General features: G+C 43.4%; 1 protein-coding gene across 1 annotated transcript in view; it reads right to left on the bottom strand.

Moving 5' to 3' along the window:
* Window positions 1-15,174, bottom strand: part of chchd3a (coiled-coil-helix-coiled-coil-helix domain containing 3a) — a 301,499-nt gene that overhangs the window by 27,603 nt on the left and 258,722 nt on the right. Inside the window, exon 6 of the mRNA XM_078235821.1 lies at window positions 12,206-12,276. Within this exon, the coding sequence (XP_078091947.1) occupies window positions 12,206-12,276 (71 nt within the window). The remainder of the gene's footprint in view (window positions 1-12,205; window positions 12,277-15,174) is intronic.

Below are 15,174 nucleotides of genomic sequence, written 5' to 3'. Positions count from 1 at the left end.
CTCGAAATTCCAGACTGCTGGAAAACTGGGCAAACAGAAATTTCCTCCAACCAAACATCGAGAGAACTGAAGCCACGGTCTTTAGTTCCTGTCACAAATTCTGTTCCCTAGCCACCAATTCCATCTCTCTCCCTGCAACTATCTGAGGCCGAACTACAGTTTTCACAACCTACGTGTACTTAACCCCCAAGATGAGCATCTGACCACATAGCCAAGGCATCTCTCAGACCACCTATTTCCATCTGTGTGTCATCTAATTCTGCCCTGGCCTCAGCTAGTTCAAGAGCTTCAAGTTTTTAGGTGTCCAGGTCACCAACAACCTGTCCTGGTTCCTCCATGCCGACACTATAGTTAAGAAAGCCATCAAAGCCTCTACTTTCGCAGGAGACTAAGGAAATTTGGGATGTTCTTTCCGGTTGTATCATAGCTTGGTATGGCTCCTGCTCTGTCCGAGACCACAATAAACTACAAAGGGTCATGAATGAAGCCCAGTCCATCACTCAAACCAGCCTCCCATCCATTGACACTGTCTACACTTGTCGCTGCCTCGGAAAAGCAGCCAGCATAATCAAGGACCCCGGACATAGTCTCTTCCACCAGGAAAAAGATACAAAAGTCTGAGGATACATACCAACCTACTCAAAAACAGCTTCTTCCTGGCTGTCATCAGACTTTTGAATGGACTTACCTTGCATTAAGTTTATCTTTCTTTACACCCTAGCTATGACTGTAACACTACATTCTGTACTCTTTCATTTCTTTCTCTATGAACGGTATGCTTTGTCTGTATAGCACACAAGAAACAATAATTTTCACTGTATACTAGTACGTGTGACAATAGCTAATCTGCTATTAATATCCTCATCCTAGCCAACCTCCCACATTCTACCTTCTGTAATTTTGAAGTCATTCAACACCCTGCTGTTCTGTCCTAATTGAGGCCATGTCCTGCACTCGCTCATCATTACTGTGCTTGCCGACTTACACTGGTTTCCAGTTGAAGCAATGCCTCAATTTAAAAGTTTTCATCTCTCCATGGCCTTTGACTTCTTGAGCAACACTGATTTTAGCGACTCCGCCAGTGACAACTGCGCCTTCAGTTGCCAAGACCAAAAGTTCAGAAATTCTTCTTCCAAGCCTCTCAAGCTCTCAATATGTCTTCCCTCAAGATCTACCACTTTGGCCAAGCTTTTGGCCTTCTGATCTAATGTTTACTTATGTGAATTGATGCCAAATTTTGTGTTAACATTTTTGTGAAGCAGCTTGGGGCATTTTATTACGTTAAAAGTGCTAAGTAAGTACACGTTGCTGATTTTGAAAGCAGGCATGTATGACGAAGGGTATCACCAACTTTATAATGCATTGTCTGAAGGTGTACAGAATCTAATGATTTAGAAAATGTGTGCGAAACACGCACCCAAAAAAAGCAATGTTTTTAACTGAATCGGTGGGGAAAATATTAACCTGCCTTGTATTTTTCAGATGCTGTGAATTTACAACACCTGTTCTTCCTATATCTCATTTTTAGTATTCATACTTTACTATTATCACCACTGTTATCAGTTCTATATTCTCGTGTGGAATATACAATTTACTGTTGTACCTCTAATCAAAAAAAAAAACCAAAAATGCTACAAGATGAAGTTGGAACAGAAAATGTTGGCAATATACATCAGACTCATCAGTGTCTGAAAAGAGAAAACTAAAGTCCATGGTCCAAGAAGGAACTCTGGAGAGATTTCTTGACCTGGAGTGTTTAGAATGTGGAACTTGCAAACAGGAGTCACCGAGACGAATAGCAAGGATGCATTTGAAGGGATGCTGGATAAAGACAATTTGGAATGGAAAAGGATTTGGTTAAATGACCTGGAGTGGGAGGAAGCTCGTGTGGATTGATCAAAATCCACACATTGATCCATTGAGCTGAATGGCATATTCCTTTCCCGTGTTGTAAATTCCACGCAATATTGCGGTGTTGTTAATTTTTGTTTCTCCCTCTGTAGCGGCTGGTTGACAGATGCTGTACTTTCTGGTTTTGTTTTTACAGCTGAGTGACAATTTTCACAAAAATGAACCCAGCATTTAATGATCGAGTACTTTCTGTACCCATTTTACTTCAGTTAATTTGGAGTTAAGTATTTATTTTCAAACAATAGGGCGGATTCTCCGATCTCGCTTGTGTTCGCCCTGCTGCCATCGAGAATGGAGAATTTGGTGCTCCGTGAAATGCGGATGGGAATGCGTCCATAACAGCTCTACTGTGAGGCAGGGGCTATTTAAACTTCAAGGACAAACATGTCAGGAATGAAGTTGGTAGTGCCAATCGACATTTTACCATGCTGTTCTTGCCACACAGAAAAGGGTTATACAGACTGGAATGCTCAAGTGTACAAGAACATCTCTCTCCAAGATAAGAAGCTACCATGCATTAAGAGCCATGCAGAGATTTTGTAGGTTTGTCTCCAATTCCTATTTTGTAAGTGTACAGAACTATCAGTTCCATTGTGGAGGATTTTCCCGTCCTGCGTGCCATGGGAATCATAGTGGGCTGTGGGCAGACCATGGAAAGATCTGTTGATTTTCCAGTTTTGGGGCGAACGCGGCAAAACAAATCCTGCCCATTGTCATAGAAATCATAGAAACCCTACAGTACAGAAAGAGGCCATTCGGCCCATCGAGTCTGCACCGACCACAATCCCACCCAGGCCCTACCCCCATATCCATACATATTTACCCACTAATCCCTCTAACCTACACATCTCAGGACACTAAGGGCAATTTTTAGCATGGCCAATCAACCTAACCCGCACATCTTTGGACTGTGGGAGGAAACCGGAGCACCCGGAGGAAACCCACGCAGACACGAGGAGAATGTGCAAACTCCACACAGACAGTGACCCAAGCCGGGAATCGAACCCAGGTCCCTGGAGCTGTGAAGCAGCAGTGCTAACCATTGTGCTACCGTGCCGCCCAGTGTTCAACAAGTTAATATTAAAAAAAACTCAAAAAGATCCGGATCGTTTCAGTTTCATTCTGTACTCTGATAGCAACGAGGATGCAATGAGTGGCTTCAATATTCCTGGGCTATAGTTTTAAAAAATCACAGGTACTCCCTCATTCTTTATCATTGGCCAATGGTTCCTGCTGGAAACTGTGCTTGTATTTACAGGAGGGGGTTAGAAATTTACAGAAGGGGCTTAGAGCTCCGAAAGCTTGTGTGGCTTTTGCTACCAAATAAACCTGTTGGACTTTAACCTGGTGTTGTTAAACTTCTTACTGTGTTTACCCCAGTCCAACGCCGGCATCTCCACATCATGTATTTACAGGACCAGACACAGCTGTGAAGTTGCGTGCTCCACCCCATCATATAGGGAAATTGTTTCTCAACCACTGAAAACATGGAGTGATGTTTTTATTTTTGGTATTTAGAATTACAGTCTGTTCATAAATACAAATCTGTTAATTTATTGGTTAAGTAGCTACTAAGGCATAGTTATTGGAAGAGTACATACCCACAAAAAGTCTGAGGGAAAGGTTAAAGAAAATCTCTGACTAAATTACTTCCTTATTTGAACACAACAGACATCCCTCACAAATCATATTAGTCCCCTGATGGAAGCTGTAATTAAACAAAGCTTGTTGCTGCATCTAATTTGATGGGCGGTGGGAACTTTTAAAAAAGGCATCAGTAGCTTAATTGCATTAAGCAGGTTCTGTCTGAAATGCAATTATCAGTATGTTGCTAGGGTCTAGGGTGTGACAAAAGCTCTAAATCAGCCTTGCTTTCCTGTAGCAGCCATTTCACCAATTACACAAGAAAAAGAGGTCAAGAACCTTGAATATAATCAATCACTTAAAGCTGTAACCGGCACCCAGACCAGTCTTTCTTCTGTACTATCATGTTTTATCAAGCATTCTGTGCAAACTTTTCGAGCCATTTAGGAAATGCGACTATTCCAATCGAATGTTTCTGCTCTTAATCTAACTATGGGGAATTTAATTTGTGCATTGCAACTATAAGATGTCAAAATAATATTTTAATAATGTTAATGTTCAGAGAGAAAAAGCAGGACCTGTTAGTTTGTCCGGAAGCAATTAACCCTTTAAAGAATGAACAATGTATGAAATAGACAGTGGAGCAGTCACACATGGTGGAATGTCTCACTCACCTCTCCTTACGCTGAATTATCAATCTCAGGAAATGCTAACCAGAGGTTCAGGAACAGGGAGGTTTGTAGCACAGCCTTCTGGTGCTTTCTAACAACATCACTGTCAAAAGCATGAAAGCAAACGGCCTCCCTTGCCCCCATGGTTGCAAGAGGTCATGCGCCAGCAGCGAAGAGAAGAAAAGCAAGACGCAAACGTAGTAGGAGTAAAAGAAATTCACTCCTTTTAAAGACAGACAAGTATAATACATTGTTCGAAAAAATCTAATGACAATAATGTGGAACGCGTGTATCACAGTCATTCTTCTCAAAAACAACCTATTTGGGACTTGCTCATTTGGCGAGTTGAGCCATGCAGATTGTGCTGATAAACACCTTAGCAGGATGATATAATTGGATAGGATTTCCGCCTCTGATCACTGCATCCCACAGCAATGGCTGGAAGGCAAGGTTGGCCGAAGACAGGACAAGCTCAGCTACAGTGCTGCTGCATGGTTGAATAACCTGTTGACATTCAGTGTCTAAACTCACAGATGAGGAATAGCAGCTTACTTGGGCTTACTGTGGTGTTGCCAGTAGCTTCGCGAAAGGAGTTGAGCAATAAGCGCTTGTCCCACAATTTGCCAACAGAATATTTATATTTTAAACCTTAAACATCTTGACTTAAATGTGCAAAAAACTTGCAAGCTACCACAGCAGAGAATTCAACAGTTAACCAAATCAATTCATACCTTGTTTTTTTACTGCAGTGTCATTTTCATGCTGTGCCTCTCAGAATTGTTAATGTAGAAGGAGGCCATTCAGTCCACTGCGTCTGCACTGGCTCTCCGAGCAAGCAATTCACCGAGTGTCATTCCCCTGCTTTCTCCCCACTACCCTTGGGGGCCGTGGGGACGGCACGGTAGCACAGTGGTTAGCACTGCTGCTTCACAGCTCCAGGGACCTGGGTTCGATTCCCGGCTTGGGTCACTGTCTGTGTGGAGTTTGCACATTCTCCTCGTGTCTGCATGGGTTTCCTCCGGGTCCTCCGGTTTCCTCCCACAGTCCAAAGATGTGCGGGTTAGGTTAATTGGCCATGCTAAAATTGCCCTTAGTGTCCTGGGATGCGTAGGTTAGAGGGATTAGCGGGTAAATATGTAGGGATATGGGGATAGGGCCTGGGTGGGATTGTGGTCGGTGCAGACTTGATGGGCCGAATGGCCTCTTTCTGCACTGTAGGGTTTCTATGATTTCTACCCTGCATTCTTCCTTTTCAGATAACGGCATGGGCAGCATGGTGGCACAGTGAGCAAAAAGCTCACATCGTCAGGGACTGGGTTCGATTCCCGGCTTGGGTCACTGTCTATGTGAAGCCTGCACATTTTCCCCGTGTCTGCGTGGGTTTCCTCTGGGTGCTCCGGTTTCCTCCCACAGTCCGAAAGACGTGCTGGTTGGGTACATTGGCCATGCTAAATTCTCCCTCAGTGTACCCGAACAGGTGGTGGAGTCTGGCGATTAAGATATTTTCACAGTAACTTCATTGCAGTGTTAATGTAAGCCTACTTGTGACACTAATAAATAAACTTAACAGTTTAATTCCCTTCTGAAATACCTCGATTGAATCTGCCACCACCAAGGTTAGTGTTCCTAAAAGCTGAAGCAAATTTTAAAAAGTGTGAAACTTGGATGAAAACAAAAATATAATTAAAATTAAGGTTTATTTATTAGTCACAAGTAAGGCTCACATTAACACTGCAATGAAGTTACTGTGAAATTCCCCTAGTCATTACATTCCGGCACCTGTTTGGGTCAATGCACCTAACCAGCACGTCTTTCAGTCTGTGGGAGGAAACCGGAGCACCCGGAGGAAATCCATCGCAGACACGGGGAGAACGTGCAAACTCCACACAGACAGTGACCCAAGTCGGGAATCGAACCCGGGTCCCTGACACGGTGAGGCAGCAGTGCGAACCACTGTGTCACCCTGCCACCCTTGCGACAAATCAGTAAAGTATGCATGGATACCAGGAAGTGTTTTCAAGCCTGTAACGCAACATCACAGGACAGGTGCTCATCATGGGGAACTCCACATACTTTTTGCAGTGTGTGACGTAATTCATTGGCTCACGATGAATCCCAGGTATCCGTTATTCTTTATCTACTGCTTAATGCTGCTGCACTTTGGGCAATGCTGCTAATTGTAATACACCTTAGCACTCAATCATTCACAGCATATGAAACACATTGCACTTGACTATTTTATTCCTCCATAAAATAGAGCAATAAAGCGCAGGAAATGAAATCACGATGGCCTGTGTGCAGTAACAGCTCTCTCAGGATTCGAATGCCGGAATCCAGCATCTACTCATAGATTTGATGGGCTTTCTTCTTCATTAAGCTTCCTGCTGAAAGCTGGGGATTTTCGCTGCACTAGTGCATGGGGTCATTTTAAAAATCCTATCCTGTATTTCTATTGATTTCAGCTCATTTTTAAACAGCCCAGAATCCTACACACGCATCAAATTTTAATAAAGGACCCTATTAAATGGTCGTCAAATGCACTTTACTTTTCAGATGGACTCATCAAGATCCTTTTACAAAAGAATTGAAAGCCTACAGAAAAATTATCATCCTTTTATTCCGACTGCTTCAATTCATTTTGACTTATTAAAATATTGGTGTAAGCAGTGTTTGCAAGCTGGAGTCATTTATTTTCACTTTGTTGCGAATCTGACATGCGCAGAATACCATCACACACGAGAAATTCCAAATCTAAAACTGAGAAACCCACGCTGCTTGCTCTCTACATCGAATGCACTGAAGGCGAGATGTTTTGCAGAAAGCCCCTGATCCCTAAACCTGCCCTAATAACCATTTGAAAGCCCAATCCTTCAGATAATTTCTTCAACTTTCATTGTATGAAGCAGAATTGTTACAAAATGGAAGAAAAGAAAGTCCGATTTTAATGCCAAACTAATGCTTTTCAGCCATTTGACTTCATAGGTACGGTGGTTTTAGCATGCAGAACCCTAGTTCAAAGGAACACCAGCATTCAGCCAGATATTTGACCTCCCTCTGCGTGCACAATCATTTTCTTACCGCTTGATTTTTTTTAAGAAAAGGAATGGGATGATCATAATTAAACAGCAAATAGGAAATTGAAGGCAACGTACTAATCCAACACCTTTCAAAATGTTTTTCTGTCATTCTTTACAATATTTAAATATTTTAAAAATTAGAACATTAGGGAAAAAGTGCACTCATAACTCAAATACTTAGCCGATGTCTTGACATTTTTTTTAAAGAGAACATTATTTATATAACAGAATTAAATAGGCTGCAGTGGTCGATGCCCGTGACTGGGTTTGCTCATAGTCTGGCTCTCGGATTTGACTTAACTCAATATTAAGTGAATTAAAATTTTACTTGTAACTTCTATTTTTAAATGAGTGCAGCTATTGGAACTTAGATAAGTTGTTCGCATTAAAGAAGTTAGATGTATTCCGGTGGTTAAATGTATTCCAATTTCAGCTACTGGTACTGAGTTTAATAAAGTAAGTTTATTTATTAGTCACAAGTAGACTTACATTAACACTGTAATGAAGTTACTGTGAAAATCCCCTAGTCGCCACACTCCAGCGCCTGTTCGGGAGAATTTAACATGGCCAATACACCTAACTAGCACGTCTTTCGGACTGTGGGAGGAAACCGGAGCACCCGGAGGAAACCCACGCAGACACAATGAGGACATGCAGACTCCGCACAGACAGTGACCCAAGCCCGGAATCGAACCCGGGTCCCTGGTGTTGTGAGGCAGCAGCGCTAATTGATTTGTGCACCTGAGTGATAGTACCACCGAGTTAGCAAGGGATGCTAAGCGAATAAGTGTGATTGCTATACTATGGGCACAAAGCTTTTTGCATGGGTAGATAGATGTGCCAGTTTTACAAAGAGGTAATGCTGCTCTCTAATGACAAAAAACTCCTGGAAATTAAGAAATTAATCAACACGTTTCCTTTTTGTTCTTAGGAACGATTTCAAAAGAGAAGACGAAACAAAAGAAAATAATTAAAGACTGGGAACATCAGGAAGCGTGGGATCTCGATACCTCCGTGGTGCTGGAATCGAGTAAGATAAAATGAAAAAAAAAAATTTATTCTTCAGCGTAATCTGCCAAATGCACAAGCAAGCAGCAGATCAAAACATATTTGTGCGGTCATCCGAACATATATAAACATTCACATATCCTGGATAAACTGCTACTTGTTCATGTATTTGGGAGATACACCTGGTTTTCAGGCCAATGCTTCTGGGAAATTTCCTGATATCAAGAGCTGCCTATGAAACTCCTTCAAAATCAACTCCCTAACCCACGCCATCTACCTTCCAAATCAATCTCTGATTTTGGGGTTTGTAATGGCCGTATCTAAAAAAGACAACCTGTAAAGAGCATACAGTGTCATAGAATCCTACAGTGCAGAAGGAGGACATTCGTCCCATCGAGTCTGCACCGACCACAAACCCACACAACCCTATCCCCATAACCCCATGCATTTACCCTAGCTAGTCCCCCCTGACAGTAAGGGGCAATTTAGCATGGCCAATCCACCGAACCAGCACATCTTTTGGACTGTGGGAAGAAACCGGAGCACCTGGAGGAAACCCACACAGACACGGGGAGAATGTGCAAACTCCACACAGACAATGATCCAAGCCGGGAATCGAACACGGGTCTTTGGCGCTGAGAGGCAGCAGTGCTAACCACTGTGCCGCCCATGAAAAGGTTTTGTGGCTCTTATAAAAATAATGACAAAATAGTATAAGAAACTGCTGGATGCTCTGAAACAGAAAACGCTGGTCTCTGAGCAGGCCATGCAGTGTTTGTGCAGAGAGCAGTGTGGACTCTCTGAAAATCCTTTCCTGTTCCACTGGTTCTTTGACATTAGGAATCAGTACCTATCTCAAGCAATGCATATGTTTAAGATTCTTGCGCCCAAGTCTGACTCTCCCTTTCCCTCTGCAAGTAACCCAACTCTGCAGTTTCTGCAATAAAAGTAGGGCTTTAGCATTAACAGAAAACTGTATCTAACAATGCATAGCCCAATGTATTCAATACAAGACGGCAATGTATAAAATACACAAAGTACAAATTTACAATAACATTTGAAAAAGAATCAAAAGACATTGGGGTTCATTCTAAATAGCTGCCTTGTTTAATATAACATTCAATCCATACATTCCTTTTTTAAATTATTCGATCATGGGAGCTAGGCGTCACTGGCTGGGCCAACATTTTATTGCCCATCCCCAGTTGGACTCGAGAGGGCAGTTAAGAGTCAACCACATTGCTGTGGATCTGGAGTCACATGTGGAGTTACATGTCACAGGTAAGGATGGAAGATTTCCTTCTTTAAAGGACATCAGTGAACCAGATGGTTTTTTTTACAACGATCGACAATGGTTTCACGGTCGTCATTGGACTTTTAATTCTATTTAATTTTTATTGAATTCAAATTTGACCATCTGCAGTGGTGGGGTTTGAACCCAGGTCCCCACAGCATCGCCCAGGGTCTCTGGGATCAATAGTCCAGCAACAATACCATGATGCCACCACTCCCCCCTCACTGTTTATTTTGCAGAGCTATCATCCATCTACTGCTACAATGGGCAAAGATTGTTCTTCACACATGGCTGTTGCTATGAAGATTACTAGGGCAGCACGGTCTGCTGCCTCACAGTGCCAGGGACCCTGGTTCAATTCCAGGTGTGTGGGGAGTTTGCACATTCTCCCCATGTCTGCGTGAGTTTCCTCCGGGTGCTCCGGTTTCCTCCCACAGTCCACAGATGTGCAGGTTAAGTGGATTGGCCATGGCAAATTGCCCCTTATTGTCCCAAGATGTGCCGGTGAGGTGGACTGCCCATGGTAAATGCACAGGGCCACGGGGATAGGGTGGAGAGTCGGTGCAGACTTGATGGACCAAAGGGTCTTCTCCTCCGCTGTAGGGATTCTATGATTGCTTCAGGAAAATCTGAGGAAATACTGATAAATAACAATTCTCAAAATTCCTAATGGTGCTTTCATTATTCGAGGAGTTACATCTGTACATATCTCATAAAGCAGAGGCCTGAATGGTACTAAATAAGATGGATTTACATTACAGAGTCAGGTTCAGACAGTTGATCCAGCCTGCTAATTGACCCTTTACATAATGGAAGTATTTTTATTGCACAAGAATGACCCACTTGGTTTCTGGAGGTCTGACTGTCTATGAGATTAATATGCACACATTCTTGCTAGCTATGATTTACATTAAGCAAAACCACACTGAGAGGATTTGATGTAATGATCAAGTCCAATTCTCAAGATACATGATACAGCCTTTTTAAAATACAAATATGGTATCAACATAAAAAGTATTGCACAAAGTTACTTATTTCAGTGGAGGAAAAAGACAGTAGCACTGTATTCATGGTGCGTGAGAACATAGTTACCAATTGTGTTCTTTGGAAAATTTTCTTTCTTCTCTGGCTTCTTCTAAGCTGCAACACACCAGCCTACAAAGTTCTTTTTCCTCCTATATGCTCATTGTGTTAAAAATCAAGATCTATTGCACTTTTTCTAACTCACTCTTTCTTGGGACCTCAAAGATGTGGCGCTCCGCTCCGCACCTTCTTCAGCCTCCCCTTCCTCTTCCAAATCCACAAGCTTTTAAAACTCAAACTGCTACTTGATTTAACTCATCTTCTCGCCTATCTTTTTCAATCTTGCATGAGTCCTGCACTACAGGCCTCGATTCTTCACCTGGATGTATATAAATAATATATTTAACATTTTCACAAAAACTCAGTGCCAGGTACTTTGCAAATCAAGAGCTTACTTTTCAGACCATGCTGACGTTCAGAAACGCCTCCAGTTTTGCTCTCAGGTCAGGGCATCGTTAGAACCACTGGGGGCCCGTACCATTCCCAACTCAAACTGACTGCACCCACAGACATGCCCCATGTATTAGAAACAAAGGGGTGTTCGGTAGTTGTTTCATCCTTCCAACTATGCGACGCGTTTAAGCAGAGGCTAGATCAATACGAGGGCAGCACGGTGGCACAGTGGTTAGCACTGCTGCCTCACAACGCCAGGGATCCGGGTTCAATTCCGGCCTCGGGTCACTGCCTGTGTGGAGTTTGCACGTTCTCCCAGTGTCTGCGCAGGTTTCCTCCGGGTGCTCCGGTTTCCTCCCACAGTCCGAAAGATGTGCGGGTTAGGTTGATTGGCCATGCTGAATTGCCCCTTAGTGCCAGGGGGATTAGCAGGGTAAATGTGTGGGGTTACAGGGATGAGACCTGAGTGGGATTGTTGTCAGTGCAGGCTCTTTCTGCACTGTAGGGATTCTATGAAGATTTTATGAAAACTCCACATTATTCTACAACATACAAAGGATTTAAATTGTACAGAAAAGCCATCACAGGACAGACAATGCATAAACTATCAATGGAATTTTACCTCTCAGAGGGAACATACACATTAGTCAGTTTTAATCGAATCATTACTTTTGGCTTTAACTCAGAACATTGTTAGAGGACAGAAAAGGAAAACAGACAATTTAATATCCTGGGTGGGACCATTCACCAGGACTTTGCTCTCGCGGTGAAGAAGGGTTCTATTAGAATCATTCCGTTTCAGACGCTGGCCGATTTGATATGCGGCTGCAGCATTTGCAGCTTTAACTTCAGAATTCTGGGGATTGTTTTTTTTTTGGTCCCGAATCATATTCGGAAAAGAAAATTAAGCGACAGGGTGCTGGGCAAGTTCTACCTCATTACCTCGCCATAGTTGTACAGCAGGAGCAGCGAATTTCAGCAGCAGCGCACACTCCCATGCTGCTAACTGAACTGCTTCATTTCCGATGAAAATGATCAATATAATGAGAAATGATGCAACTGTCCTGATGACTGCTGGATGAACTGAAGTGCACAGATAACATTTAAAGGCATCATTAAATTTCTCCTCTTTCGAAAAAAAAAGGGACACTTAAAAATAAAGAACTGCAATATTTAGATCTTACTTGAACTTGGACTCCACTTCACTAACAGCCTTTTGGTATTGTTCGGTGGTCAGTTTGTAGAATTGGGCACTCTGCAGGGGGGGGGGGGGGGGGGGGGAGAGAAAAACAATAAGAAAATTAAAATTACATTGAAGTGCCTGTCTGTTCCCACTCCCTCCCACAACAACAACAACACAGCAGGAAGATGATGCAAATGATTTTGAGACACCTGGTTTGTTGTATTAGATACAAATCGATGGCAATGCGATTAGATGGGAGCACAACTGGCTTGGGTTGCATGGGTCATTGCGCGTGGTGATGAATGGCTCAAAATCGGTCCCCTTTGCCTGACGCACCGACGTACAGTAATCTCATTTGGGACCAGATTTATCTTTCTTTACTGGATCAATAAAGATGAACAGGACAGCTGAAAGAATCAATAGCAATTTTTGATTGTTTCAGCGTGAAGGCTCATTTTTGTTTAGGCATGATAGTTTGAGTAGTTTATTTGCTGTTTTGATTGCTGTTCAACCGCTCAGTTGGGGTTTCGATATAAAGAAAGGCTTTTCTAATTTGATTGCAAGCCAACTTATCAAAAAGTCATTTGTCAGCAGAGATAGGATTCATCATTTGTTCCTTGTATCCCTCTTCCACCATCATTTACTCATTACACACGCTGCCCTGATGTTTGAAGACATTTATTACCACCCGCTTTTATTGTGATAGAAAGGGGAAATACAAAACTAGACGCAGAGTCCCTCAGGCAGGCGTGCTCCTGCGTAATTCATCTGCTACAAAAGAGCAAGCGACAGTGTTCCAAAGCCGTCACACTGGGCACAGTTCAGCACAAACGATCATCCCAGAAATAAACGCATCATGTTGAGTTTTTTTTTTGCAAGCCATGCTTTATTACCACTGGTCTGGTTTAAACAGTATAACTTTGCAAGCATATTTGCCTAGGATAAAAACCATCATTTAGGATTTACACTAGAACGAAAAAACAACTCTGGTAAAAACAAATGCCGAAATGCTTCACTCTGGCCGGAATTTTAGCGCCTCGCCCAGCCCTAGAATCGGGGCGGGCAAGGCTCGCAAAACGGCATTCTCTGCTGGCCTCGGGCGGGAGAGGCGGTAAAATTCCGGCATCTGCGTTTCCCCAGAGGTTGGGTCTTATCAGCGTTAAACAAGTTATCTGTAAAGAGCTGCCCGAACCAATACAAAATGATCTCTTCATTCATCATAATGAGGTCTGTGGGATCTTGCTGTTTGCAAAATGGCTGCCATATTCGCTACGTGACACATCATTTGGTACTTCACAGTTATTTGTTGACTCTGAATGGTGTTGTGGTATTTAGGAGTGATAAAATATATAATTACAAATCTTCATTTTCTTTAACGGACACTCTCATGTGTGGAACAATCAACAAAGGGCAATGAATGACAGCAGCAGAATGGAGCCACTCATCTGGGCACATGGGAAAGGGAAAGGCAGGGGTTAATTACAGGAAATTGGGATGATGGAAAAGCTCTGGTTAGGCCACAACCAAACTATTGCATCCAGTTTGGAAGCAATGTAGGGTTCCTCAAGGGTGCCACGGTGGCACAGTGGTTAGCACTGCTGCTTCCCAGTGCCAGGGACCCGGGTTTGATTCCCGGCTGCGTGGAGTTTGCACGTTCTCCCTGTGTCTGCGTACGTTTCCTCTGGTTTCCTCCCACATTCTGAAAGACATGCTGGTTAGGTGCATTGACCCGAACAGGTGCCAGACTGTGGCGACTGGGGGATTTTCACAGCAACTTCATTGCAGTGTTAATGTAAGCCTTACTTGTGACTAATAAATAAACTTTAACTTTAGGGGAGATTTACCAGAATGGGTCCAGTGGTGGGAGATTTTAGATACAAGGTTAGGTTGGAGGAGCTGGTGTTGTACTGCAAGCAAAGGGGACTGAAGGGAGATTTGATGAAGGTGTACAAAATGATGACATGTTTGTTAAGATAAGCAAGGAGTAACCGTTCTCCTTACCTGATGGTGCAAAGACAAGGAGACACAGGTATAGGTTTTGGGCAAGAGGTGCAGTGGGGAATGGGAGGATAAATTTTTTTATGCAGCAAGTGAGAATGATTGGAGACTCGCTGCCCACAAAGGCAGTGGAAGCCTCGCGATCAATGATTCAAAAATAAATCAGGCACGGGATTTGGGTGCCCAAACGGAGGAGGACTGGCAGATGGACATCCCTGGGACCTCCACTCCAAATGTTGTGGCTGTCTGGCCCTTCTGAATCCATTTTGCCTATGATCCCTTCAACTTAGGCCTTTTGTTACCACAGTGGGAACAGTTGCCCCCCAGCAGGACAGCTAGGGTCCTCCATGCCTTAGCTCTTTAGAGGATGTCTGCCAAGGTCAGCCAAGGAAGCAGGGCAATCTGGCTAGCAGGCATCTTCCACCCTTGCTGCCAATGTCAGGGGGGCACTTAGAAGTGGTAGGGAGATAAAAATTAAGTTCTGAATTCACAAGTGATTGCACGGGTGTGAATGTTGCACATATCAAACTTTTGTAAATATTATTCCGTTGCACTTTAATCATGTCTAATGTTGTGTATTGACGAGAGTTCTAAGTCTTTGCGTATCCCACTACCCTGTCCTCCAGCACAAGGCATCTGCAGGAAGGCAATGCAATTTGCCATGAGCCACGTGAGCCATGTGCAAGAACTCTCCCTCACAAGCTAAGCCTTTTCCCTTCACACTCTTATATGTCCCAGGGCCCTAACCTTGCGAAAACTGCTGGGGGCCTGCTTCAGTTGAGACCCATCTCGATTACCCCTGATGACTGTCACCAGGAGGCTTTGCATAGTTGCAACCAGCCCAGCCATGGTGGTAGTAACATTCGACCTGTACTCGAATAGCTTTTCCCCTCCCCCACATAACCAGTGACTCTCCTGGAATCATGTTCAACTGCCCTGCCCTTTAACTCTCCCCCACCACCTTTTGCCCAG

The sequence above is a fragment of the Mustelus asterias genome, chromosome 19 (genome assembly GCF_964213995.1).
Source record: "Mustelus asterias chromosome 19, sMusAst1.hap1.1, whole genome shotgun sequence".
Lineage (NCBI taxonomy): Eukaryota > Metazoa > Chordata > Chondrichthyes > Carcharhiniformes > Triakidae > Mustelus > Mustelus asterias.
Note: the sequence above shows the minus strand (reverse complement) of the source record. Positions and strands in the feature narration are given on the sequence as shown.